Source organism: Motacilla alba, chromosome 18 (assembly GCF_015832195.1).
Source record: "Motacilla alba alba isolate MOTALB_02 chromosome 18, Motacilla_alba_V1.0_pri, whole genome shotgun sequence".
Classification (NCBI taxonomy): domain Eukaryota; kingdom Metazoa; phylum Chordata; class Aves; order Passeriformes; family Motacillidae; genus Motacilla; species Motacilla alba.
Window position 1 is genome coordinate 1,285,972 of NC_052033.1, and position 23,193 is coordinate 1,309,164.

The 23,193-nt window shown below is 50.6% G+C and overlaps 2 protein-coding genes across 5 annotated transcripts in view; one reads left to right on the forward strand and one right to left on the reverse strand.

Annotated features, from left to right (window-relative positions):
* Positions 1–20,314, forward strand: part of MYO15B (myosin XVB) — a 42,875-nt gene extending 22,561 nt beyond the window's left edge. Inside the window, exons 27-65 of the mRNA XM_038157569.1 lie at positions 993–1,228; positions 1,309–1,487; positions 2,162–2,234; positions 2,660–2,866; positions 2,958–3,037; positions 3,226–3,323; positions 3,506–3,593; positions 4,932–5,042; positions 5,188–5,282; positions 5,870–6,091; positions 6,577–6,673; positions 7,007–7,180; positions 7,440–7,626; positions 7,746–7,833; positions 8,373–8,580; positions 9,698–9,813; positions 10,350–10,409; positions 10,643–10,718; positions 11,201–11,319; positions 11,532–11,650; positions 12,052–12,193; positions 12,326–12,437; positions 12,748–12,908; positions 13,169–13,281; positions 13,375–13,438; positions 13,676–13,748; positions 14,129–14,205; positions 14,580–14,656; positions 15,208–15,338; positions 16,273–16,367; positions 16,642–16,719; positions 16,862–16,970; positions 17,315–17,463; positions 17,816–17,943; positions 18,691–18,824; positions 19,304–19,478; positions 19,546–19,567; positions 19,653–19,973; positions 20,255–20,314. Coding sequence (XP_038013497.1) covers positions 993–1,228; positions 1,309–1,487; positions 2,162–2,234; positions 2,660–2,866; positions 2,958–3,037; positions 3,226–3,323; positions 3,506–3,593; positions 4,932–5,042; positions 5,188–5,282; positions 5,870–6,091; positions 6,577–6,673; positions 7,007–7,180; positions 7,440–7,626; positions 7,746–7,833; positions 8,373–8,580; positions 9,698–9,813; positions 10,350–10,409; positions 10,643–10,718; positions 11,201–11,319; positions 11,532–11,650; positions 12,052–12,193; positions 12,326–12,437; positions 12,748–12,908; positions 13,169–13,281; positions 13,375–13,438; positions 13,676–13,748; positions 14,129–14,205; positions 14,580–14,656; positions 15,208–15,338; positions 16,273–16,367; positions 16,642–16,719; positions 16,862–16,970; positions 17,315–17,463; positions 17,816–17,943; positions 18,691–18,824; positions 19,304–19,478; positions 19,546–19,567; positions 19,653–19,973; positions 20,255–20,314 — 4,854 coding nt within the window. The remainder of the gene's footprint in view (positions 1–992; positions 1,229–1,308; positions 1,488–2,161; positions 2,235–2,659; positions 2,867–2,957; positions 3,038–3,225; positions 3,324–3,505; positions 3,594–4,931; positions 5,043–5,187; positions 5,283–5,869; positions 6,092–6,576; positions 6,674–7,006; positions 7,181–7,439; positions 7,627–7,745; positions 7,834–8,372; positions 8,581–9,697; positions 9,814–10,349; positions 10,410–10,642; positions 10,719–11,200; positions 11,320–11,531; positions 11,651–12,051; positions 12,194–12,325; positions 12,438–12,747; positions 12,909–13,168; positions 13,282–13,374; positions 13,439–13,675; positions 13,749–14,128; positions 14,206–14,579; positions 14,657–15,207; positions 15,339–16,272; positions 16,368–16,641; positions 16,720–16,861; positions 16,971–17,314; positions 17,464–17,815; positions 17,944–18,690; positions 18,825–19,303; positions 19,479–19,545; positions 19,568–19,652; positions 19,974–20,254) is intronic.
* Positions 20,315–21,454: 1,140 nt separating this feature from the next.
* Positions 21,455–23,193, reverse strand: part of RECQL5 (RecQ like helicase 5) — a 37,970-nt gene continuing 36,231 nt past the window's right edge. For 3 of the 4 annotated variants that reach the window (XM_038156831.1, XM_038156832.1, XM_038156829.1), the window contains 2 exons: positions 22,702–22,774; positions 21,455–22,624 (listed from right to left, as the gene is read on the reverse strand). In XM_038156831.1, the coding sequence (XP_038012759.1) occupies positions 22,503–22,624; positions 22,702–22,774 (195 nt within the window). In that variant the 3' untranslated portion in view covers positions 21,455–22,502. The remainder of the gene's footprint in view (positions 22,625–22,701; positions 22,775–23,193) is intronic. The other variant, XM_038156830.1, reaches the window with a different exon arrangement.

Consider the following 23,193-nt stretch of genomic DNA (forward strand, 5'->3'; position numbering starts at 1 on the left):
AAGGGGATGGTGCTGTTTCATGTCTGTGGATGTGAAATATATATTTCTTTATATTTCTTCTCTAAAATGGTTGAAAATAGAATGAAACTCCAGATACTTTCTAAGTAAATCTGGTCATCTTTTTGAGAATTAGAGGGAATTAAAATAAGCCCATTAAGAAAGTTCATACCTAAAAACAGTCTCTTGTTTTGTCCTTGTGATCCCAATTATAGAAGAGCATAAGCTTCAATAAAATCTTGTGAATAGGATTGTGTTTAAGCAGAACACTATTATTTTTCTAAAGATCAAAGGCAGTTTTCCTCCCTTGCTGATGAAGTAGGGATTTGCTACAAAGAATTCCATGAGAACTAAACAACCACCATCCTCTGTTTTTCTCAGTGAATCTCTGACACACTTGTTACCATTAAGTGTTTTTAGAAGTGTTGTTATGCCTAAATGTTCTTTCCAAAGCTGTCCATTTTAGAAAAATAATTAATTTGTGACATATTGAAGTGTAGAGGATGAAAGAAATCATTCTGTACCTAAGGGTGAGAAATGCAAACTAAAAATGCATTGAAGATGTCGATATGCATAGCCAAGAAGCTGAATCACTTCTTCAGTGACTGTGTTGAGACACCACATCCCATAGTACTTAGTATAATATTAACTGTACCAAAGGCTTTTAAACACTCAGTGGGCTCAGTAGCAAGTGTCCTATGGTAATTTACTTGTGTGTCTAAGCCCTGCCCAAGGGGAAATATTTTATCCTAGACCAAATTCTGAGTCATACCTCAGAAGAGCCTGAAGTCACCCTGACTTTTAGTCAGGATCCAATCTCTATAAACATTTCCTCCCAAATTGCCCAGCACTTTGGGGGTGCACAAAACCCTAAGGACAGGCCCCAGTGTGATTGTTGGCCACAGAGACTCCTGGTGTCTCCAAGTCCTTACACCAGAGTTTGGGACAGAGGGTTTCAGCTCCAGTTCTCTCTCTCTTGTCCCGGATGCTTCCAGATTTTGCGGTTCATCGGTGACCAGAGTCTCCGTGGCTGGCAGGAGGTCCTGCTGGGCAACTACATTGCTGGGAGAGGTTTGAGTGATGCTGCTCTGCGCAATGAAATCTTCAGCCAGGTGGTTACCCAGACCTGGAGGAACCCGGACACGGAGCGCAGCCAGCGAGGCTGGGTCCTGATGGCCACTCTGCTGAGCTGCTTTGGCCCCTCACCAGCACTGGAGAAGCCACTGCTGAAGTAAGAGGAGAAAAGGCCAAGGCAGGCTTACAGAGGGGTTAAGAGGGATGAGCAGTGCTACATGCAGCTCCTTCTCCTAGGTTTGTGTCAGACTATGGCATGGAGGGCTACAGTGCTGTCTGCCAGCGCAAGATGCTGACGGCAGCTCAGTGCACAGAGACAGAGCCTGCGCCCTCCCGGGCTTACCCTCCCACCCAGCTGGAGTGGACAGCAAACCAGAGGAGAGGGAAGATGGTGCTGGATGTTCATACCTTTAATGGTAACTCAGTCTTTTGCCCTCCTGCTGTCTTTTAGTCTCTAAGAACTTTTCCAGTGCAGAAATCAGCATTTGAGAAATAATTCCCTCAACTAAGTAAAGTGGATCAGAACACTGTTTGCTGGTACAGCCATGGTGGAAACAAGCATCTGAATTTAGACCCAAAACTTGCAAAGTCTGGGCCTGGTGGGACCTGTTTCTCAGGCTGAGGGATGAGATTGTCCTGTTTTTGGGCCCTGCTCAGCAGAGGGCTGTTCAGGCTGTGCATCTCTACAGGGCTGCTGTTACAGCCCATGCAGCAGGATTTTGTAACAGGGACTTTCTGCCCTTCTCAAATATTACCTGAAGCTGCCTCTTGAACAACCAGCAGCTCTATGAATTAAACACAGAACATCCCTACTCTGGCTCCTTGTGAGTGGAGTGATCCCCAAGCAAATCAGGACACTGCAAGGGTTTTCACCTGTCAGGTTGGAAATGGCAACCTGTGCCATCAAACAGATATTTTGGATGTGAATGTGTCCATGTGGAGCCTTCCATGAGCTTTTAGTCCTCCTGTGGCCCTGCTCAGGAGTGTGTGAGACTTTCCAGCTGGGCTTTTCCTGTGTCCCATGGAATGTGAGTGTTGCTTTGGGTCCTGCCAGGGAGGCTGTGGGTACTGACTTTGCTCTCTGTGCCAGAGGAGAAGTTCTCAGCTGAGGTGGAGTCCTGGATGACTGGGGAGCAGTATGCAGCCTGGATCCTGAGTGCAAGGTACTGCCAGAGGACGGCAGCTGGTCTGGGGGTGTGAGAGAGGCTGTCACCAGCTCTAAGGTTCAGCCTGGTTTGGTCTGCAAGCTGGGATTGATGTGGTCACATGTAGAATACTCACTTCTTGCCCACTCCAGCCTGTGCTCCCTTCTTCACCCTTAACATAACCCTCAACAATACACAATGGGTTTCTTTAGGAACAGATCACTGGTGTGGTCTCTGACAGCACCTTCAGAGAAAAAAAAATGATAAAAAGGACAAATCTTGAATGATTCTAGGTTTTTTTCTAACCCTGGGCACTTAATAATTGATTCACACCCTAAATCTAAAGGATTTAAGCCAGGATAGACAAGGCAAGAAGAAACTGAATATAATGCTTTCCTTCCTCTCCCTTTCCCCTGCCTGCCTGGACACCTTTTCTCTCCCAGGGGCTGTGACAAGAACACTCGAGGGTGGTCTATCTCCATGTTCACCGGCCACACATGGCAGGACCTGCTGGGCTGTGACTTTGTGCTGGACCTCATTGGAGAGATGGAGGAGACCAGCAACTTTGTTAGCTCCTCCTGGGCACCCACTGAGTACCCCATCACTCCAGAAAGGGGCAGGAGCATCCTGCAGTCCTCTGACCTGGACATGTGAGCCACCTATTCCTCCTGCCCCACCACCTGTGGCCCTGTCACCCATCTTCCAGCACTCTGGTCTTCATCTCATTTTCCTCTTCAACAGGATCCCTCCTGCTCCAGGTATCCAGGCCCCTGCCTTCCCCCCACCCAGCCTGCCTCCAGAACTTATTGGTCTCCATCCAGGTGAGCTTTAGCCCAGGACTGTGGCTGCCACTGGGAAGGGCTCGATGGGCCCCAGCCAGGGCATCAGGGCAGAGGGGGACTCAGGTGATTCTTCTTGTTGTAGAGCTCCACTCTGAACCATGCCTAATAGGGACTGGAGGCAGGGGAAGGTTTCTTACCTGCCTTGTCACCAGACTTCTCTCTCCCAGATCCAAGGTTTAGAGATGACCTGAGGATCCCTGTGGGCTTGGATCACTATGTGGATGATCTCTTCAGCCCTGTGCTGCATCAGAGCTCCAGAGTATCTGTAAGTGCCCTGATGTTCCCTCCTGCCTTCTCTCTGCAGCTCTCCTGTCCCTGTGAGTCCTTCAAGTTTTTCCTGCCTATTCACTGCCCCTGCTCAGCTCAGACACTCCTTTGAATGTCTTTCCCTCTGGGAAGTCTGTCCCTCTGAGCTCAGATAACTGTTTTGGGTGTATTTTGATGCAGGATATCGAGAACAGGGAGAATCTCACCAGACGCATGAAAGGAGGTGGGAAGATTGGCCCCACACAGAGAGGAATCTTTCCTTCTACAGGTCTGTAAGGGCATGGGGACACCTGGGACTACATGACCCTTCAGCGAGCACAAGTCAGGGAGCCCCTTAAACACTAATTATTGCATGTTCAGCTGGTTCATGCAGAGCACTGGGCTTAAGCACAGGCTGCACTCCTCACTCCCAGGTGACTCAGATGCCTTGCAGAGGTGTTAGATGAGGGGACTGCTTTGTTGTGCTCATAATTTCTCTTCCGAGCTGGCCTTGGGGCCAAGGCAGCAGGTAGCTTGTTTCTGACCCAGGCCACCTCTTCCCTAGACAAATATTTGTAAGTCATGTATTCACCTTCTATTCACCCCATGCTTTCACAGAGCAGTTGGTGCCTTTTTTGGGAGTGGTTTTAATCTTTCTTGTTACTTCCTTACAGAACTTTCCATCATCTGTAGCTATTCCTTGGGTTAGTAAGTCTGAACCCTGAAGAGGTTCTGGTTTGTGTGTTTGGTTTCTTTGCTTTTCCTCGTTTCTGTGGAGCTGAGACTCTGGCATTTGCAGCAGGGTGGAGTCAAACACTAATATATTAATGGCACTGACAAATCTGAATGCACATGGGTAGGAACACACCCAGCAGTCTCAGAAAGGTGAGGGATGTCCAGTTCAGTCATTCCTGAGACAGGGACTACTCCTGGCTATTGGAAAGGCTCTGGGGCATGACAAGCCCTATTACAGATCATTGGCCTGAGGCCAGTTTGTCACTTACGTGGCTTCTTAGATGAGTGAGGTGTATGATGATCATCCCAGGGCAATTCTCACTGGTGAGGACATAATGATTCAGTAGATTTGTGCTGGGTGCTGACTCCTCTCAGCTGAGTCTGACCCCCACACCCCTTGCTCTGCTGGCTTCACACTCAGTGGGGTTTGTTTGTGACCCCAATATGGGACTTGACTGCTGGGAGCAGAGGAATTCCTTTCTCCCACAGGTCCTCCCCATGACACACAATGCCACCCAGGCCAGGGCTCCTTGTTCATCCAGCCTTGCCACCCACTGCAAAGAGACCAATGTGACAGTCCCAGCCCCAGAGATCTTTGCCCAGTCCTCAAGAGAAGCCCTCTGCAGTCATACACAGGCAGGAATTATTTATAAGGGTAATCATGAAGAATGGTGCTGTCCAAAGCTAGGCTGCAGAAACAGAGTCTGGATACTGCTATTTAAAATCTGGCAGGCCACACATTTTTCTTAGGTTTCCTTTTTCCACCTGAGTTTTGCTATGTTCTGCTGTGGTTGGTGCATGTGGAGAGCACCAGAAGTGCTCTCTGGGGTTGCTCAGGATATTCTCATTTGGGATTCTCCAAAGCACTGTTCACTTGGTCTTTTGCCTCTAGGCTTTCCTGGAATGACTCAAACACCAGTTTACCAGCCCATGCCCTCCATGATGGGGATGCCAGCAGCCATGCCCATGATGCCAGGGGTTGGTGGGGTTGCACCTATGCCAGGTAATAGCAGTGTTTCTGTAACTGCAGAAGGGAGGGGGTGGAAGGGGGCTGTCAGTGACACTGGTGCATTTCAGTGTCAGGTGAGGGGCCTAGTGGGGAATGTTCACCTGTAGGATTTTGAAGATGTGTGTGTTGTCTTCCACAGCCATGGTGATGCCCCAGCCCGTGGCTCCAGCTGTAGATCCCAGCCAGCTGGCAGCACAGCAGCAAGCCTTTATCAACCAGCAGGCCATGCTCATGGTGAGTGGAAGGGCCCCTGGAACTGGGGAAGAGCCAAATTGGTGTTTGTGCCTTGGAGGGAGAGCCCAGCTCTCCTCCTCTTTGGGCCTGCTCTGTGCCACTCTGGGCTCACATGCTGGGGTGAACTCTATTTTAATCCCCACTATAAAGTGGGGATTATTTAAGACTGCAAAACTGGGAACCCTCTTTTGGCCCCTTTGTGTCCATGGGGACACTGAGGCACCATCAGTGAGTGAGGAGCAGAGACGGGAGCAGGCCCTGAGAAAATTCAGCTGTAATTCCCGTGGGGTTTTAAGCTGGGCTTTGCTACAGATGCAGGTCTGCAGTGTTCTGCTTTCTGTGCAAAGCTCTGAGAGTGCATGGCAGTCCCAGGCTGGCAGCTGAGCCTTTGGGGGGGTTAGGAGCTCTGCATCCTTGGCCAGGTGGGAGAAGACTCCCTGGGCATGCCTTGTCCACACACTGGGAAATTTGCTGTGCACTATGTGGATGTTTTGGGATTAATTAACGGTGAAAAAACAGGACAGGCTGTGACTGATGGCTGGGTTTGTGTAGCCTAGAGCTCATGGACATTGCAATTCCTTCCCCAGGCCCAGCAGATGACCCTTCAAGCCATGAGCATTTCCCAGCAGCAGCAGCAGCAGGAGCTGCAGAAGCAGCAAAAGTCTCTTGAGAACTCAAGGCCAAGAGTCTCAAGCCCAGCACAAGCCTCAGCCCCAGCCACTCTCCCAAAACCCAAGAAGCCTCCCAGCAGCCAGGCTGCTGCAACACCATCAAGGTCTCCAGAGCCACCAGCTAAGGCAAAAGAGCCGGTATGAGAAACAAGCAGTGGTGGATTTGGTTTGAATTTCATGTTCAGTGTTTGCTCTGCATCCATCTGTGTGTGGCCGTGGTTTGGCAGAGAGGAGAGCAGAGATTTGTGCTTCCTGATGATACTGAGACCTTTCAAACTCTGCTTGCTGAGTCTCTAAGGATCAAACCTCAGTGGCTTCTGCTCTGTGGAGGTTTGGCTGCAGGTTTGGCCAATTCATTTCCAGTTAAGCTGAATTTTTCCACAGGAGAATTAATTACTCTGAGTTCTTTATCATCCAGCAAGCTGTGTTGGGCCTCTAACATAAATCCCCCTTCTCTGTGCTTGGCTGAGGGTTCCTTGTGTTAGAAACTGACCTATTGGGACACTCCTGGTTGTGGAGAGGCTCTAGATCAGAACTTTTGGAGACAAAATCACCTGAGCTGAAGGGCACTGCAGAGGTGCTGCTGGCTGGTGCTAACTAAACAAGCTGTGCACTGTCTGCAGGATTATGACTACATGGAAGAGGAGTTCTCCAGCGGCGAGGATGATGACTGTCCTCGGGAAACCTTCCAGCAAAAGAAAGAGTACTTCCAGAAGCTGGGTGAGTGTCTGCCACTTTGGGAACTTCACTCATGAAAACACCTTCCTGTCATGCCCAGGTGTTCTTGTCTCCCTGTCTGGAATCCAGCTAATCCCTGCAGGAGCTGCTGGTGATGTGTGTACAGGAGTTTGGGGTTCCTGTTCAGCTAGCTACAATTCAGACTGGGAGCTGTAGTGGGGCCAGTTTTCTAGAAATCTCTGGGCATGTGGCTAGGACATTCTCCCTCACTCTAGAAAAGAGGTTTTTGCTGACTGAGGCAAGAGTGAGAACTGTGCCATCAGTGCCAGGTTTTTGGTGTGGGTTAGACTAGCTCAAGTTCCCCTTTCTATGCAGGAGAGCAGCACATCCGAGTGAAGAAAGTCAGACCTAGCAAAACCTGGACTCCTCCAGCAAAACCCCAGCCAACAGAGGAGGAGGAGGAGGAAAAAAGAGAGGAGCTGGAGAAGAGGAAAAAAGAGGAGCTGGAGAAGAGGAAAGAAGAGAAGCCTGTCCCTAAACCAGAGCCAGGTAAGATGTTGTGCAGTGGAGACTCAAGCAGGTTGACAAGAAAGACCTTTCAAGGAACATCAGGCCAGGATTTAGGCAGAGGGGGAAAAGATCTGGCTCTTATGGGAGTCTGCATCTTGACAGGAGAGGAAAGAGGAATGTCAGGCCATTGCCAGTCAGCATCAGAGGGAAAGAAAGGGAAGGTCAAGTGAGATAAAGGGATTTCTCCTGTTCTCCTGTGTCTTTACTGGTCTGTTGATTAAAGCTGTCATCCCAACAGCTCCTGCTTCCCCTCTACCTCCTGAGCCAAAGCCAAAAAAGGAGACACCAAAACCAAAGAAGGAGCAGCCTGTAGTGAAGCCTTCAGGCCCTGAGAAGCGTCCTGCACCCAGCCACGAGATTGGGAACATCATCAAAATGTACCAGAGCAGACCAGCCCCCGAGCCCCAGCCCTTCCAGCCCACCAGGTGAGAGTGTGGGATCCCCCTGTGGGCAGAGGGGACAGGGGGGTTCTCTATCTCAGCTCTGCCACATGGCTCCATTGAGCCCAAACCCCACAATGCTGTTCCATGTTCCCTTGCAGGAGAGTATCCAAGCCATTTATAAAGAAGAACGACCCCAAAAATGAGGCTCTGGCCAAGCTGGGAATGATGAACCCCTCACCTCAGCGATCAGTGAGTTCTTTGCTCTCTGGTTACTTCAGGAGCTCAGCAGAGAGAGCCTGTCCATCCCATTTCCAGCAGGCTGGGATCTCCCTGGTGCTGCAGTAGCAGCCAGGTGATTTCTGGTTGGATCGTGAGATAGCTGGGAGCTCACACCATGGTCCTGCCCACCCTAGACTGGTTCCAGTCTGTAGAGTCATCTGAGGTCCTGAAGAAAAGGCTCTGGAGCAGCAAGTCCTATTGTCAGATGCTAAAAGCTGATCTGGAAGCAAGAAACTCATGTTCTCCACATTTGGCACCAAGGCTTTGGCTTGTTAACATCCTTTTTCCCTTTCCACACTGGGGGCTTTGATCTCAAATACTTGGTCCTCGGGGTTTGGTTGATCATCTCTTTGTAGATTTTGTGTTGATCTAAAGGCAGTGATGGGCTGTTCATACAGACCTTGCTCCAGGGGTGGGCTGCTGCTCCAGGATGATTTAGAACAGCAGTGTCAGGACAGAGCCCATGAATGCAAGGAAAGACTGGCTCAAATGGTTTTGTTGTCTTGCAGCCATCTCCTGTGCCACAGGAGAAGAAAACACCTCCACCTGTCAAGCCCAAGCCAGGCCCAGCTTCCAGCTCTATCAAGGAAAAGCAGCTGCCTCTCCTGTCCATCTTCAAACCAGAGGGTGCCCCACCAGCTGCCCAGGCCCCTGATGCTCCCCCTCTTCCCCCACCAACCCCTGAGGACCAAGGCAGGCAGGAACCCACAGGGAAGGGTGAGTATTGGTTTCACCCATGTGGGATTTGGTAGCAGGGCAGGGAGGGGACGGGGCTGGAATCAGCCCAGAGGAGTCATGGCACAGCTGCTGGCATCAGGCAGTGTGCCAGGGACTGAGTGAGCTGTGTGAGACCAGGGAGGTGGTGCAATCTCACCTGTGAGCAATCAGAGATGTCACAGTTCCAGCCTGGCCCAGAAACCAGCGTGGCACTTCCCAGCTCTTAACTCTTCCCTTCTGAAAAACACAGCTAAAAATAGAAAGGTCCTTGGGCTACAGCTTTATCAAGGTCCAGCCCACAATACTTTTATTGTTTGCCTGCAGCATAATTATCAAAGTGGCAATTAGTGGGTGGACTTTAGACCAGGGAGCAATGGGAAGCCAGGTCTTTTACCTTACAAAACTCTGGAAGGATCTTAGAGACAGGCTGAGGGATAGGGAATGTTTCTCAGAGGGAGGCTGAGCCTGGGAGACCTTGGACACATAAAGAGTGTTTGGATGCTGCCCATTTTTAAAAAGTAGAGCTAATACTTATCAGCAGTAGTTTGGAAGTGTTATTGAGTATTAGTTTTGCCTCTGAATTTCAGTATGAGCCTGAATTAATTTTATACATTGGATACCTGTGCCTCTCATAAAGTGAGGACTTTGAGCTGTTGCTTTCAGACTGAGCCTGTCTTTAACACATCTGCAGAGAGACAATCAGGTGCTAGTTTTGGGTGGCCTGAACCAGAACCTTGCAGCCTCCAAGCTCAGGGGAGAACTTTTATGTCCCTCTGAAACCTTTAGCAGCCTCTTTATAATGACACCTGTGAAACCTGTGTCTTCAACCTCAAGCACCGGGGGAGTATTTTGCATGGGAGGTTGAGTGCTCCCCGTGTCTGGAGTGTTTTTGTTCTTAGCAATGAACTTTATGGCTAGACAGTGAAAGTGTAAATGCTACCAGAAATTCTGGGAATGCTGGTTTGTGCTCACATGAGCTGGTCACTGACTTTCAGGAGATTCCCGGACAGGAATATTCCATCAGGAACTGTCCCCTTTCTCCTGGTAGGTCTTGGGTGGGTGGAAAGGATCTTGTAACCCTCACAGCCCATCTTCACTGCTTTTTCTCCCCACACAGACTCTGCTGTGACAATGGCAGGTGATGATGGGATCAAGACCCAGCTGTACAAGCTCACCACCAGTGTCAGCTTTTCCTATGTCGACCCTGCCTGGAAATTTTTTCTGCGCAAAGAGGTTCAGTTCCTCAGCTGAGGATTGGCTTGGGGGGAACTCGTCCCATCTCTGGTTAAAATGGGTTCATTTGGTCATAGGCACTCAATGTAAGATAAGAGCACACAGACAATTCTGGGATCACAGATACACGGGAGTTGGAGGCAGGGGCTCATGTCATGGGGAATCCGGGTCCTGCTCTGCCTTACTAACACTGGTGTCTCAGTTTCTCTACGTGTCCTCTTCTCCCTCTGTAGAGCACTGAGAAATCTAGAACTGAATTTGTTGTTGCCTGATGCTTTCCTGTTAAAAGAGTACAAATATGTTTAAAATCAAGTATTTGAGTGTGCTAAACTCACCGGGGTTCATCCCTTGGTCTGACCACTCAGGTTTTGGTCCTTCACTCCTGGTCCTTTTGTTTACATTCACAGTGTCTCCTCCCTGCCTGTGCCTGGAGATGAACTCGCTCCTCCCTGGCAGCAGGGCATATGGATTGCAAAACCTCCCTGGGGAGCTACTTCTGCAATATCTGTAACACCACTATTGCCTTCCTCTTGCAGGTGTTTTACCCCAAAGAAAATTTCAGCCACCCTTATTGTCTGAACTTGCTCTGTGAACAGGTAAGCACTGGAGTGTGGTTCAAGGCCAGTTGTCTCTCAGGGGACAAAACACTCCATAATTACATTGCATGAGTTACCTTCACTTCTCCATCCCCAGCAGGGCAAGTCTCTTCCCCAGATCCATCCAGTCCCTGTTCACTCTTCTCTGAGACTCAGTTTAGCAGCCTCAGATGCTCCAACACAGCCAGGTGTGGCCTTTGCCATGGAAGTCTCTCTGTTCCCTTCCTCTGCAGATCATCCGTGACACCTTCTCCGAGTCCAGCTTTCGGATCTCCAGGGAGGAGAAGCGCAAGATGAAAGACCTGCTGAGTAATTAACAGCCCCATCACCCCTTCCCCTCTGTGCCCATCCCAGCTTCTGGTCTGCAATGAAAAACTGGCCTCCAAGCCTTTCAGTCAGTACTTAGGGTAGAGGAGAAATGTTTGTCACTGCAGCAGGAAAGCAAATTTGTAGAGTACAGTGTAGGAATGTTTGTTTATTCCAAATGGCCCTGAAATTTCTGTGAGCCAGAAAAACTTAGTTCTGAAATGTTTATTGTGAGGAGAGGAAACTGAATCCCAAGGATAGGATTTTGATTTGTTTCAAATTCCAACTGTCATCTCTGACATGATCTTCACAGAGAGAGGGATGGAAACCAGTAGTAGACTGGTATGTGCAAGTGTCCTTTCCCTTCTGCATGTGGTTGGCTGTGCTGTGAACACAGAGGGACTGCTGGGAATGAATACCTGGGAAGAGGGAGACTTGGCCACCTTTGTCTTTCTAAGCAAGTAACTGTTCTGTAACTCTGCTAGTGGAGTTCCGAGTTGGCAACACTGCCCAGTCCATTCAGGAGGACGGGATAAAGAAGAGGATTGTTGTGGCTGCTCGGGACAACTGGGCCAACTATTTCTCCCGCCTTTTCCCAGTTCAGGTGAACCTTAATTCTCTCACCAGACCCTGGGCTTGCTTTAGCTGTGGCTCCAGTTCACTCTTTCTGTCCCCCTGTCTGGCCATACTGCAGTGATTCTGTACCTTCCATACCCTGCAGGATTTCACACCTCTTGTGTGGCATCTCCTTTCCCTGGTGCCACCTGTGCAGATGGGATGGAGCCTTTGGTTCTCTGTGCTGCACTTCCCTTACAGGGTGAAAAGGGAAGTGATGTGCAGCTCCTGGGTGTTTCTCACCGGGGCATGAGGCTGCTGAAGATGGAGAAAGCAGCTACATACCATCCCGAGCACCTCAAGATCCTACGCAGCTACTGGTGAGCAAAAGGGCCCTGGCTGCTGCAGGACAGTTTGTGTCTGGCAGGGTGTTGGAGGCAAACTGAATGGGGAAGCTGAAAATTCCGAGCTGTGCTGTACTCTCTAGGATTATCCTAGGCCAGCTGTGACTCACTTTCCCTCCTTTTAATGAGTCTGGCTTCTCCTTTTCCTTTCTACCTTGAGCTCTGCTTACAACAAGTGAGCACTGGGAGTGAATCAGCTCTGTGTGCCATCACAGGGAGCTCCTCAGGGTGAAAGCCATGAGCAGCTGGAGGAAGGCCAACATGGAGAATGTTGAGGCATGTCTCCATTCCCAGTCCTTGGAATGGGCTCCCGTCCCCACATTCTGCATCCCAAGCTCTGGCAGAAGGAGCCTGAGCATGCTGGCTTGTGTTCCCAGCTTTGCAGATGTACTGTCAGTGGAGATGAAAGGCAGCAATTCCCTGGAGTTCTCCCTGAAGACAGAGCAGCTCATCCTGCACTCTCCGAAGGCTCCGTGCATCAAGGCCATGGTGGAACTATTCATGCAGGAGCTGAGGCAGGTGAGGCATCTGGAGTGTAGTAGGGAATGAAGGTGGTTTCCCAGATGAAACAGAGATTGTCCATGGGATGCCATGATCCGAGGCCTCCACATCCTTGGGATGAGATCTGATCTGGCCATGGCCTTTCCCCAGGACACCAACTATGTCGTGGCTCTGCGCAGCTACATCGTGGATGACAAGAGCCTGCTCAGCTTCAACAAGGGAGACCTCATCGAGCTGCTGCCCATGCAGGGTGTGGAGCCAGGTGAGGGGGTGTGTTGGGATTGGCAGGACCAGGATCAAGGGCCTGATAGATCTGTGGTGCCCAGAATCAGAGGAATACAGGGCAGGCTGGCATCGTCAGCCTCCAACTCTGCCAGAAAAGCCTTGCCCCAATTGCCTCAGTTATAGGAATGGTTTTATATATATTTATATATATGTGTGAGTGTGTGTTTCCTTAGGATGCAGGAAAACCTGGTGAGTCTGATGCTCTCCTTTGCCAGCAGAGAGCTTCAGTGCTTGTTTCTCTTGACAGCTGCCCAGGTTCCTGACCCCTTTCTCTGTTCCTTTTCCAGGGTGGCAGTTTGGCTCCACAGGTGGCCGCTGTGGTCTCTTCCCCACCAGCCTGGTGCAGCTGGCTCCTGCCATTGACTACCTCAGCAGCAGCATGGACAGACGGGGAGAGCAGAGGAAGAGCACCAGAGCTCCCCCAGAGAGCAGGAACACCAGCAGGGAGGTGAGCAGTCCTCGGGGAGGAACCCAGGGGACATGGCTGGGTTCTGTGGGAGCTGCCAGGGTGGGTCCATGGCTCTGGTAGTGTCTGGCCTTTGAGGGCACAGGGAAGATGATGAGTGCTTAGTCTTTGCAGATGAGACACTCAAATTCATCACAGTGTTGGAGGGGAGGCACCACATACAGATGAGGCCTGGCAGCTGAGAATACACACTGCAGTTCCTCAGCTGATGTTTTAGGGTGGGTTTTGTGGTGTCCCTGCAGAGTTCTGTCCTCAGCCTGACACCAGAAGCCACCAGCACCATGTTAGTCCCTGCTGGTGACCATTACACCATGATTGACTTCGCCACTGCCTACTTCCGAGAGGCTCAGTCCATGTGAGTAGCCTGAGCTCCTTCCCAAATAAGACCTGGGTAGCCTGACCCACCCCAGGCTGTTTCTGGAGGTATTTCTTGGACTCCTCTGTCTAGGCAGGGCCTGAAGGGGACGTCTGCTGAGAAGAAGAATGTGGCTGAGCTGGTGCAGCACACCAAGGTGAGCTCAGCCTCTACCCCTGGCCCCAGCCAGAATCCCAGCTCCAGCACTGCCTCTGGCTTTGTCCCCACATGGCCAAGGAGCAGATGCTTGGCTGCAATCTCTGGACAAGTGTAGGTGTCCCCTACTCCTCAGTGCTGCCCGTGGGATCCTGGCAGCTCAAGTCCGGTGCAGCCTGCAGAACACAGCTCTGTGTGACCCACAGCCCTCCTCTGTCCCTGTGTTCTGGCCCTGTAGGTCCCAATCCAGGCGTCTTTGCTCCGCTACTCTGACAGTGAGCTGAACGAGCTGGCTACAAAGAACTTCCAGAGTAAGGACCTCCCTGGCACACCGCACTGCAGAGGGCCGAGTGGGGTGGTCAGGGTCACAGACATTGTGAGGCTCACAGAGACACAGGCCACACAGACGTTGTGGGACTCAGTGGGAGTGGAAACTGGGTGAGGAGGGCCCCTTTTAAGGCATTTCTGCAGTTCATAACCCCCTGTGTGCTTGCTGAGAGCTTACAGCAAAAGGGACTTTGCCCTGAGTGCCAAGTGTCCCAGAACACTCTGCCTGGGCTTTGGGCTGACTCCACATGTCCAGTGCAAGCCTTGTAACAGCAGAGAAGTTTTCAGGACATTTGCTTGCCCACTGCCAGCCCCATGGCAGAACCACCCCAGCTCAGACTAAAGGCCAGGCTTTGCCTTGCAGCACTGATGAGGTTCATGGGAGATCATCCAAAACACAAGCAGCAGGCTGAGGTCCAATGCATCTATGAAATCCTTCAGGTTTGTGAGCTTCCCCTGGGAAAAGTGCAGAAGCACCAATGGGAATGGAGGGCCAAGACCTTGCTGGGAAGGAAAAGAGCAGGCAGAGCCATAATGGCACCTCCTCATGAGGAAGGGAGCAGAAACAGACTGTGGGGAGGGTTTGCATGTAAATGGTTTCCCTGGATATCCCTGTCTGGGTGAGAACACAACCTGCCTCTGCTCTCTCCTCCTTTGAGCCTAAATAGCACTAGAGACAGAGGCTGCAAAGCACAAACTTTAAGCCAAACTGGCAGAGCTCTGAAGCTGGGAGAGGAAGGGCACAGAGATGACCTGGGGATGTCTCTGATGCTCCCATCCCCTCTCTGATGCTGTTTTCTTCTCTCCGGATGCAGCTGTGCAAGGAGAAGGAGAATTTGCACGATGAGATCTACTGCCAGGTCATCAAACAGGTCACCCACAACCCTCAGCAGTGAGTACCAGCACTGCCAGCTCCTGTGTGTGCACAGCTGCACCAGGGCCAGGGGGGAGGGTGTCTCCTCATGATGGGTTGTCCCCAGCTGCTCCTGCTGAAGCTCCTGCTGAGCACTCTGGAAATTTTGCCACTGGGTCACTGGGTCTGGCATTTTCACTTTAGTGGATATTTTTCCTTATATTTCTGGCTGCTGATTTGTCTGGGCACCAGTAATCATTCCTGGTGGCTCCTGCTCGTGGTGCTGCTCAGAGCCCTGATTTCCTCCTCCCAGCTTTGGGGAATTGTTAAACACCAATCAAGGACTGGCTTGGCCCCACACTGCCCTGGGAGGTGGCAGCAGTGGCATCAGAGTGGCCTTGATTGTTCCCTTTCTTTGCTTGCTGTTGGAACAACTGAATCAATCTCTTACTCAGCACAAGAAACCTCTGACCAAGGGCTGACACCTCCTTTTCTGCCAACTGCCAGAGGTGTTCAGAAGGGCTCACTTTGAGCTGCTCAGAGCAGGAACTATCTTGTCCAAGGTGCCCACAGTCCTTTCTGATCCACAGGGGGAGCGAGCTGCGGGGCTGGCTGCTCCTAAACCTGCTTACTGGGTACTTCCTGCCTTCCAAAATCCTGATGCCCTATGCCACCAAGTTCCTGCAGCTGGCCAGCAGTGATCCATCCAGCACCCACCATGGTAGGACTGTTTGTGTCCTGTAAAGCAAATATTCCAGATCTAACCTCCCCATCCTGTCATTCTTCTCTCCTGGACACTGTCATAGTTTGGATGTGTCCTGGCAGGGTGGGAGTTTCTTTGCTCCCCTAGCAGTGACCAGGGGTGCCTTGGTTTGAACAGACAGGTGTCTGCTAAGGAAGGCAGGAGCCTTCCTTGAAATGGAAAATGTAACCCCCCTCCTTCTGAATTAGTATAATTTTGAAATTAAGGGGCTCTCAGACAAAGATATGGAAGTAGGAATAACAGTTCTGTACTAGGGAAAAAAAAGAAAAGAAATGCAGTAATACAAAACAACACCAACAGAGTTAGAACAGGAGCTGACCCCCTGTGGGTCAGGGTGGTGGCAGCAGTGCCATTCCATGGTGGCTCAGCCCTCCTGCAGGGCCAGCTGTGGTTCTGCTGGAGCAGGGATCCTGCACAAGGGGGGAGTTTTCCTCTGCAGCTCCAGGGCTGCTGGAGATGGGCCTGCTCTCCCTCTGGGAATGCAGGGCAGAAGAAAGCTGCTCCTCTGGGAATGCAGGGGGCAAAGGCTGCTGTGCTGTTCCCAGGCTCAGATTGTATCCAGGTAGGAATGCTTGGCTCCTGCCCTGGGCAGAGCATCTCCCCATGGGATGATGGAATTTGATCAGCCCTGCAGGGACACTCAGTGGCCATGGACAGCAGAGATCTCCTGGAGGGAGGATTGGCTGTGGGAGAGATAAAGGAAACTGCCCAATGCACAGCAGAGAACTGCCCCAGCTCTGACAGAGGGCAATAGAATACACACAGCCAGCCACATCCTGCAACCTAAGACAAGGGCTTAAATTCAACCCAGCCAGGATGACCAAACGCCACAGGACACCATGTTTAGTTCCCTGTTTGGCTCAGCACATGGAGCTTTTTCCTTTTCCTGCAGATATAGCCAAGATCTGCCAGAGCAACCTGCGCAAAAACTTCCTGTATGGGGGCCGTCGGCACCTCCCTTTCCCTGTGGAGATGGAGGCACTGCTGGTATGGAGGGGCAGGGAAGTGGGGTGGGTGCTGGGAAGGGGGACAGGGAAGAGGCTTTGGAGGTGCCACATGCAGTGTGACAGGGGCAGTTGGTGTTTCAGGAGAGGAAATGGAGCGTGCGCATGGCAGGAGCTTGGGAAGTGCAGTGCCATGGAGTGGGCAGGGAAGAGGCAGGTGCCGTGGGCAAGCAGTGGCAGCAGGGATGAGGAAGGGACAAACACGTGGGGCTGATGGGACCCTGCATGTCTGGCTGCCTGAACATTGTCCTTTGCAGAAGGGACACAGCGCCCGCCGGCTGGTTGTGCTGATGCCTGGAGGCATGGAGTACCTCACCAGGATCAGGACATTCACTGTGAGTTTGAGCTGTGAATTCCTTCATTGGTCTGGACTCTGAGCCACACCAGGGAATTCCCTTATCTGACAAGGAATAATGTGTCTGCCTGTTCTTGGGCCTGCCTGGTCAGGGTATTAATTTCCTTCTTTCCTTGCTTCAGGTGGCCAAGGAGCTCTTGCAGGAGATCTGTGAGCAGATGGGAATAGGTGAACAGCAAGAAACACAGGACTTTGTTCTCTTTGCTATCAGGAGTGACGACAAAAATCTCGGCAAGTAGAGACCAGCGTGGTGCTTCCCTCTTCCAGCAGCCTCTGCAAAAGGGAGCATCACAGCTCCTGCTTGGAATAGCTCCTCCACCCTTGCTGCCTCCTGGGAGGGTCCTCTTAAGCAGTTTCCCTCAGTATTAGAGTTAAGGATTGATCCTTCTCAGGGGCTGTGTTGCTTGTTCCTGAAAGAGGTGTGGGGTTCTATGTCCCTTTGGAATGGCTGATGGTTGGAGTCTCAGGGCAGGGTGGAACTGAGTTGGGCAGGGTGGAACTGAGGTGTGCAGGAAGGCTCCTGTCCCAGCCTCTCCACCGAGAAGGATGGATGACCCTCTCTCTGTGTCATGTAGGTAAAATGGTGAGACCAATAAAACTGGAGGAGTATCTCCATGATTACCTGCTGGAGGACAAGCTGGTCACTGTGACCTTACGCAGGCTCATCTGGAGGACACCTCTGCACTTTGACAACCAGGTTTACACAGATGTCCATTATGGACAGGTAAGCAAGAGCAGGACCCTCCCTAGCAGGGACAGATGTAGTGTCCCAGCCAACAGGAATGTCCCAAGGGGGCTGAAAAAGCAGGAGGGCTTTGACTGATAGGCTTTGTGTGCTGTTTCTGGGAGTGACTAAACACTGAAGCTATGGATGCCAGGAAGGCTCTGTGCCTGTGGCCTTAGCCTGGAGCAGTGCTGTTCCACACATTGTTCAGCTCCCCAGGCTCTTCCTGAGCTCAGCCTTTGTTTTGCATTATCAGCAGCAGGATGTGGGTCTGTGCAGCCCAGCACTGCCCAGACTTGCCTGTACCCTCTGGCAGCTTTAGCAAAGGCCTCTTTGCTGTGCTGTCCCTCAGGTGCTGTGGGATTACCTGAATGGGAGGATCCTGCTGAACCAGAACAAAGAAATGGAGATGCAAGTGGGCCTTTTGGCAATGCTCCAGCACTGGGCCAAAGTGGAGCAGCAGAACTCTGCTCCCTCCAGGTAAGTCTGCGGCAGAGGGCATCTCTCTGTGATGGCCATAGGCACCACAGGGGTTAGGAGCAGGTACCTGGAAGTCCTCTCTGAACAATTAAGAAATGTCCAGAGCTGGAGAACACAGAGGGTCGTGAGGGTGCCATGGTCATTTCATTTGATTGCCATGGATTTGTAACACCAAGAAGGAAGGGCAGGAGCTCATGGTTTGGTTGAATCCTCCTCCTTTGTTCTCTCTCACAAGTGTCAGAGGTTTCAACCCTGGACACCTGAAATCTGTAGTGAGATGCCCAATGGGAACAAAATTGTCCCTGGATACTGGAAACCTTCAGTCCTGCAGTTCCAAGCTGTACTTTGTCACTCCTTCCTTTCCTTTCCTTATGCACTTTGACTTGGAGTTGAGGTAATGCCTCCATCAGATCCCCTTCAAACACCAGCAGCAGGGAAGTGGCAAAACCCTGCTGAGCACTGAAGAGCTCTTGCTGTCTCCAGAAAGGAGGGATTTCTCTCCATGCACTGGTCAGTGGTGCCCAGCTGAATTCTCTGTAAACAAGGGTGGTCTCACTGTCTCTGATGGTTCCTTCTACCTCACCCAATGCAGGCATCACCTGTTGTGCTCTTCCTTTCCCCCTTCACTCTTGTTCCCAGGTGTACAATGGAAAATTGTTGCCCCATCCCCTCCTTCCTCTTAATGCCCTGGCTGATGTTTGATTTTAGCTGGGTAGGGGGTGAATTAGAATCTGTTTTTTGGCACAGGGAAGAGCTGAAGGAATACATTCCAAAGAGCCTGCAGGCCTCCATCAGCCCCAAGGCTCTACACAGCATTGTGGCCACACTGCTGAGAAGCAGGCAGCCCCTGCAGCCACGGGATGCAAAAATCCAGTTCATAGGTGAGGAGACATCCAGATCTGCTTCAGTTTCTATGCTGTTTCAGCTTCTGGAAGCTGCTCTGAATGCACTTTTGGGACAATTAATGAGGTTGTTAATGATTCTTGGAGCTTGGAATGAGCCATGAGAATGGAAGTCCCTGACAGCTCTTCACTGTGGATTAGATCTTGTTCCCAAGCATGGTGATCATGGTCAAGTTCCATGTCTCGTAGGAGTCTGCAGTGGGTTTTCTGAGCTCTGTACAAGCTGTGTTTTAATTTATATTCTGGCTGTGTCTGTTTTCCAGTCAGAAAATGACAGGACATCCACTCAGGCTGCTGAGAATTGAGTCTCAGAAGCCAGGGAGAGAGGCAGAAGTTGTCAACATTACTTTTAATGCAGAAAATCTTGGGAACCCTGGCAGCTTTGACCACCCCAGGCTGGTGCAGTAAATTGTTGGCTGAAAGCTGCTGCCCTCAGGCCACTTTTTGCTCTCTTCTAGAGCACGTGATGAAATTGCCTTTCTTTGACTACACCATCTTCATAGTGGAGAGAATCAGTGATGACACGATCCCTGTGCCCTGTTTCTTTGGTGTGAACAAGGAGGAGATCATTGTGGTGGATGGCACCACCCAGGTATGCCAGACAATCCCCCCGATATCTGTCACATATGAACGGTGACTTTAGAAGAACTTGTGAAGGAAGGGGCTGGACTTCCCTGCATCACAGCCACTCTGACAACAGCACTGGCCCAGAGCAAGAGAGTGTACAACAGGCACTATTGCCATGGGCTCTTTTCTAAGTCCAGTGTTTATGCTAACAAGCACAATCTACAGCAAAACTAAATGTAGAACACCTTACTGTTTGTCCCAGTCCTGTGGGAGTTCCAGGGCTGTATCCTGCACACACCACCCTGTGCCCCACACACCCTCAGCTTTCCACAGGATCTTGAGGTAACTTGTGGTGAGAATCAGATGGTTTCACTTTGGGGCCTGCTCCTGAGAGTGGCTGGTGGCTTTTCCCTCTGGCAGGTGGTGTCCCGGGTGATTCCCCTGAAGGAGCTGCAGAAGATGCGCACCCTGAGGCCCATCTCCGACGGGGGCCTTCCCGGCCTGGAGCTCCACTATGGCTCCCCTGGCAGCCCCAGGGCCCTCTGGCTGGAGCTGTCACAGGTGAGATCAGCCTGGGCCTGCAGCTTCCTCCTGGCACCTCCCAAAGTGCCCTCCCCTGCCCAGCTGAGCCTCTGCTGGGGGCTGGTGCTGCTGCTCCTCTCTCCTGTCCCAGAGGAGATGGGGGACACTGCATTTCCAAGCTCTGAAGTGCAGCTTGGTGCCAGTACATGTCTGATAAAAAAAAAAAAAAATTATGGGAAGTGATTTATGGGGATATTTAAGTAGGGGAAGCAACTCTTTCTGGGGCAAAGAGTGATTGATGCTGGTTTGTGTTTTGCCAGGCCAAAGAACTGTACCACACGATTGTTGTCATCCTGGATAAAACAGAGCTGCACTCCTAGAACCTAAAAGGAGGAGAATGGCCAAGGAAAACAGCACTGTTTCCCTTTCTCTGAACTTGGTCAGTGCTCCCTGACCTGTCTTTGGGAGAGAACTCTTCCAGAAGACATCCATGACCTCAGCTAGCTGCTTTCTAAGAATGCCACCACAGCGTTTGTTGATGGAGTGACCATAACCCTCGTGACCTGCCATTCAGCCCTCAAGCACTTCCTTGGAACAATCCATGCTGTGGCTAAACAAACCCCAAGGGCCTCTCCACACCACAGCCCATTCCAACAAAGAGCAGCTGACCCAAAGCAAGCACTTGCCTTCAAGCTTTGCACTGTGCAACTCCTCCTTTCTGTTTTGAATTAATTATCACAAGCAAAGCCTGGTGCTTGCTAGAGATTTGTGTATCCCAGGGCCCAGCTGAGGCTGTGCAACGCCTGCAGGGGCTGCTGGTGTTTTCCAGGAGCCAGATTTGTCTCTGAATTGATATGCAGAGATCCTGTAGCAGGATTTGTGAAGCAATTTGTAGAAAGCATCCTAATTGAAAAGCAGATCAATGTTAATCATACAATTAACACATATGCTGGGGCACAGATTGAGCTGCAATGGTAAGGACGTTTATTGTTAATTTCTCACTGACATAATTATATGCATATGTTTCTCTCTACTATAAAGAAGTCAGTCATGGCCATGCAGCTGTCAGACTTCAATGATGGCTCCGTGCCCATGGAGGAAGCATCTTCAAACAGAACTTGTATTATACTGAAGTGTTTTGGGTTGTACAAAAATATTTAATTTATTTTTATTGCCACAGCTCTCCTAATGACCTGAGGAGTAACTGCCCTTTAGGAAATTGCAATAAAATAATCACAGAGATGTTCTGAAGGTATGATATGCTGGATCTTACATCTAACCTGGGAAAACTTAACTGCAGGTAATGGGCAAAGCTTGAGGAAGATGATGTCACTGTTGGCAGGGAAGGGGGATAGATCTGAGGGTGCTCAGTGCAAGCCCTGATGCACAGTTAGACTTTTGCTGGTGAGCTGATGCCAGCATCTTCCCTGGAAGATGCTTCTCTTTCAGTGCTGCTTAATGTACCTCTGAGCAGTCTCTGTGACTGAGTGGTAAGAAAAAGCTTCCAGGAACAACCCACAGCAGTTGTAACATTGCTTTATTGTCAGTCCTGCATATAACCTTCAGAACATTTAAAAAAATACATCTGTGGAATGCAGGGATCCAAACCCCTGGGCAGCCTCTGAGGCTGCACATTCCTCTGGCAGCACTAGAGCCTGAGGACACCAGCCCATGAAGGCATGGAATAGAGGCAGAACCCAACAAAAATCCAACAGGAAGGACTTGTGCCAGGGAATCAGGTTCAGGTTCCATATAAACATAGCAGCAGAGGTACCACAGTGTCAGTTTGAGGGTGACAGCAGAACCCTACCCAGCTGTAATAGCAGCACTGCTCCCTGTACTGCAGACTTTTGGTGAGGCACAGGGAGCAAATATGGCTTTAGGGATTACAAGCAAAGGCTGGAAGTGTTGCAGGGGTTAATACTGAAAGAGTATCACCACTTAAATTAAAGGGCAGACAGAATTGGACAAAATCAAAGAAGTTCACATTAAAAGAAAAAGAATCTGAGTTTCTCCTCCTTTAGAAAGTAAGCACTGTCTCCATGGTAATTAGAAAATGCTCCTCCCCTGCCCATCAAACAAAAATATTCCATCCAAGAACTCAAACACTGAGTGTCACTGGCAGCCCTGAGGAAAGCATGAGAACTTGTAGCATATTGGTGACACTGAAATAAGACACAGGGAGAGGGGGGGCAAGGGGAGGAGCCATTTAGAAAGCAAGGTGCCATCCCAAAGCAGAGTTCCAACTGGAAAGTCTGAGCCCTGCCCAGACTGCTGCAGGTAGCAGCGGCTAGAGGCAGTGCAGAGCATCCAAGGCAGCAGGTACAACTTCACACCTCTTGGTCCTTGAGGGTTTCAGCACCCCATTTATTGGGGAAACTCACCATGAGTTCACAAAAACTGGTTCCCTTGAATGTGTGTCACTAAGGACAGAAGCGAGCAAAAATGCAGTGGGGAAAAGAAAAATAAATCTCATTTCTGCAGTCTCATGAGAGCCTCCATGGCCGAGTTCTTCCACATCCCCTGGTGGTACTGCTGCAGGAAGGAAGAGCCAACAAGCAGCAGGGATCAGCTCTCCAAGCTCTGCAGCTCCTCCCAGTCTGCCTCACTCTCACACCTGAGCTTTGTTTTGAAAAACTCCTTGATGAGTCTCTGTGCTTCCTCCTTCACTGCAAGAGAGGAAACACCATCTTTTGAGTTGATACTTAAGACATCTGTCCCTCTAAAGCCATGGACCAATCTGGCATTGCAATAACCCCAGACACACCTGTCTTGCGGGCAGGGCCCTGCTCCAGGGTCAGTAAGTGAGACAGGTGTCTGGCAAAGCCCTTGAAGAGATCCTGCAGCATTGAGGAAGAGCAGAAAGCAGACACAGTTACTTCACCAGTTTCATGTTTGTCTTGCCCTTAGCACAGACTGGAACAAACCACTCCTAGACTGAACACACAGAGCTGGCCCTGCAGTGCTGGAGAAGTCCAGGCACACACATCCTGCCTTGCAGGGCACAGCAAGGAAACTACACCAGCACAAACCTGAGCTCTTCCTACTCCACTCGTGGGAGTTAAAAACGTGCCAGGGTTTAATGTGAAAATAAGAACAACCACAAGAAGTGTGGAACCAACAGACACCAACCCTTTTGTGGGAGAGGGGAGTTGCAGCACTTGGAGTCACTTAAACTCACATAAATAAAAGGTGTGATACAGATCACCTCCCCCTTCTCAGAGAGATGAATTCTCCTTCTGCTAAAGAGGGCCTTGAG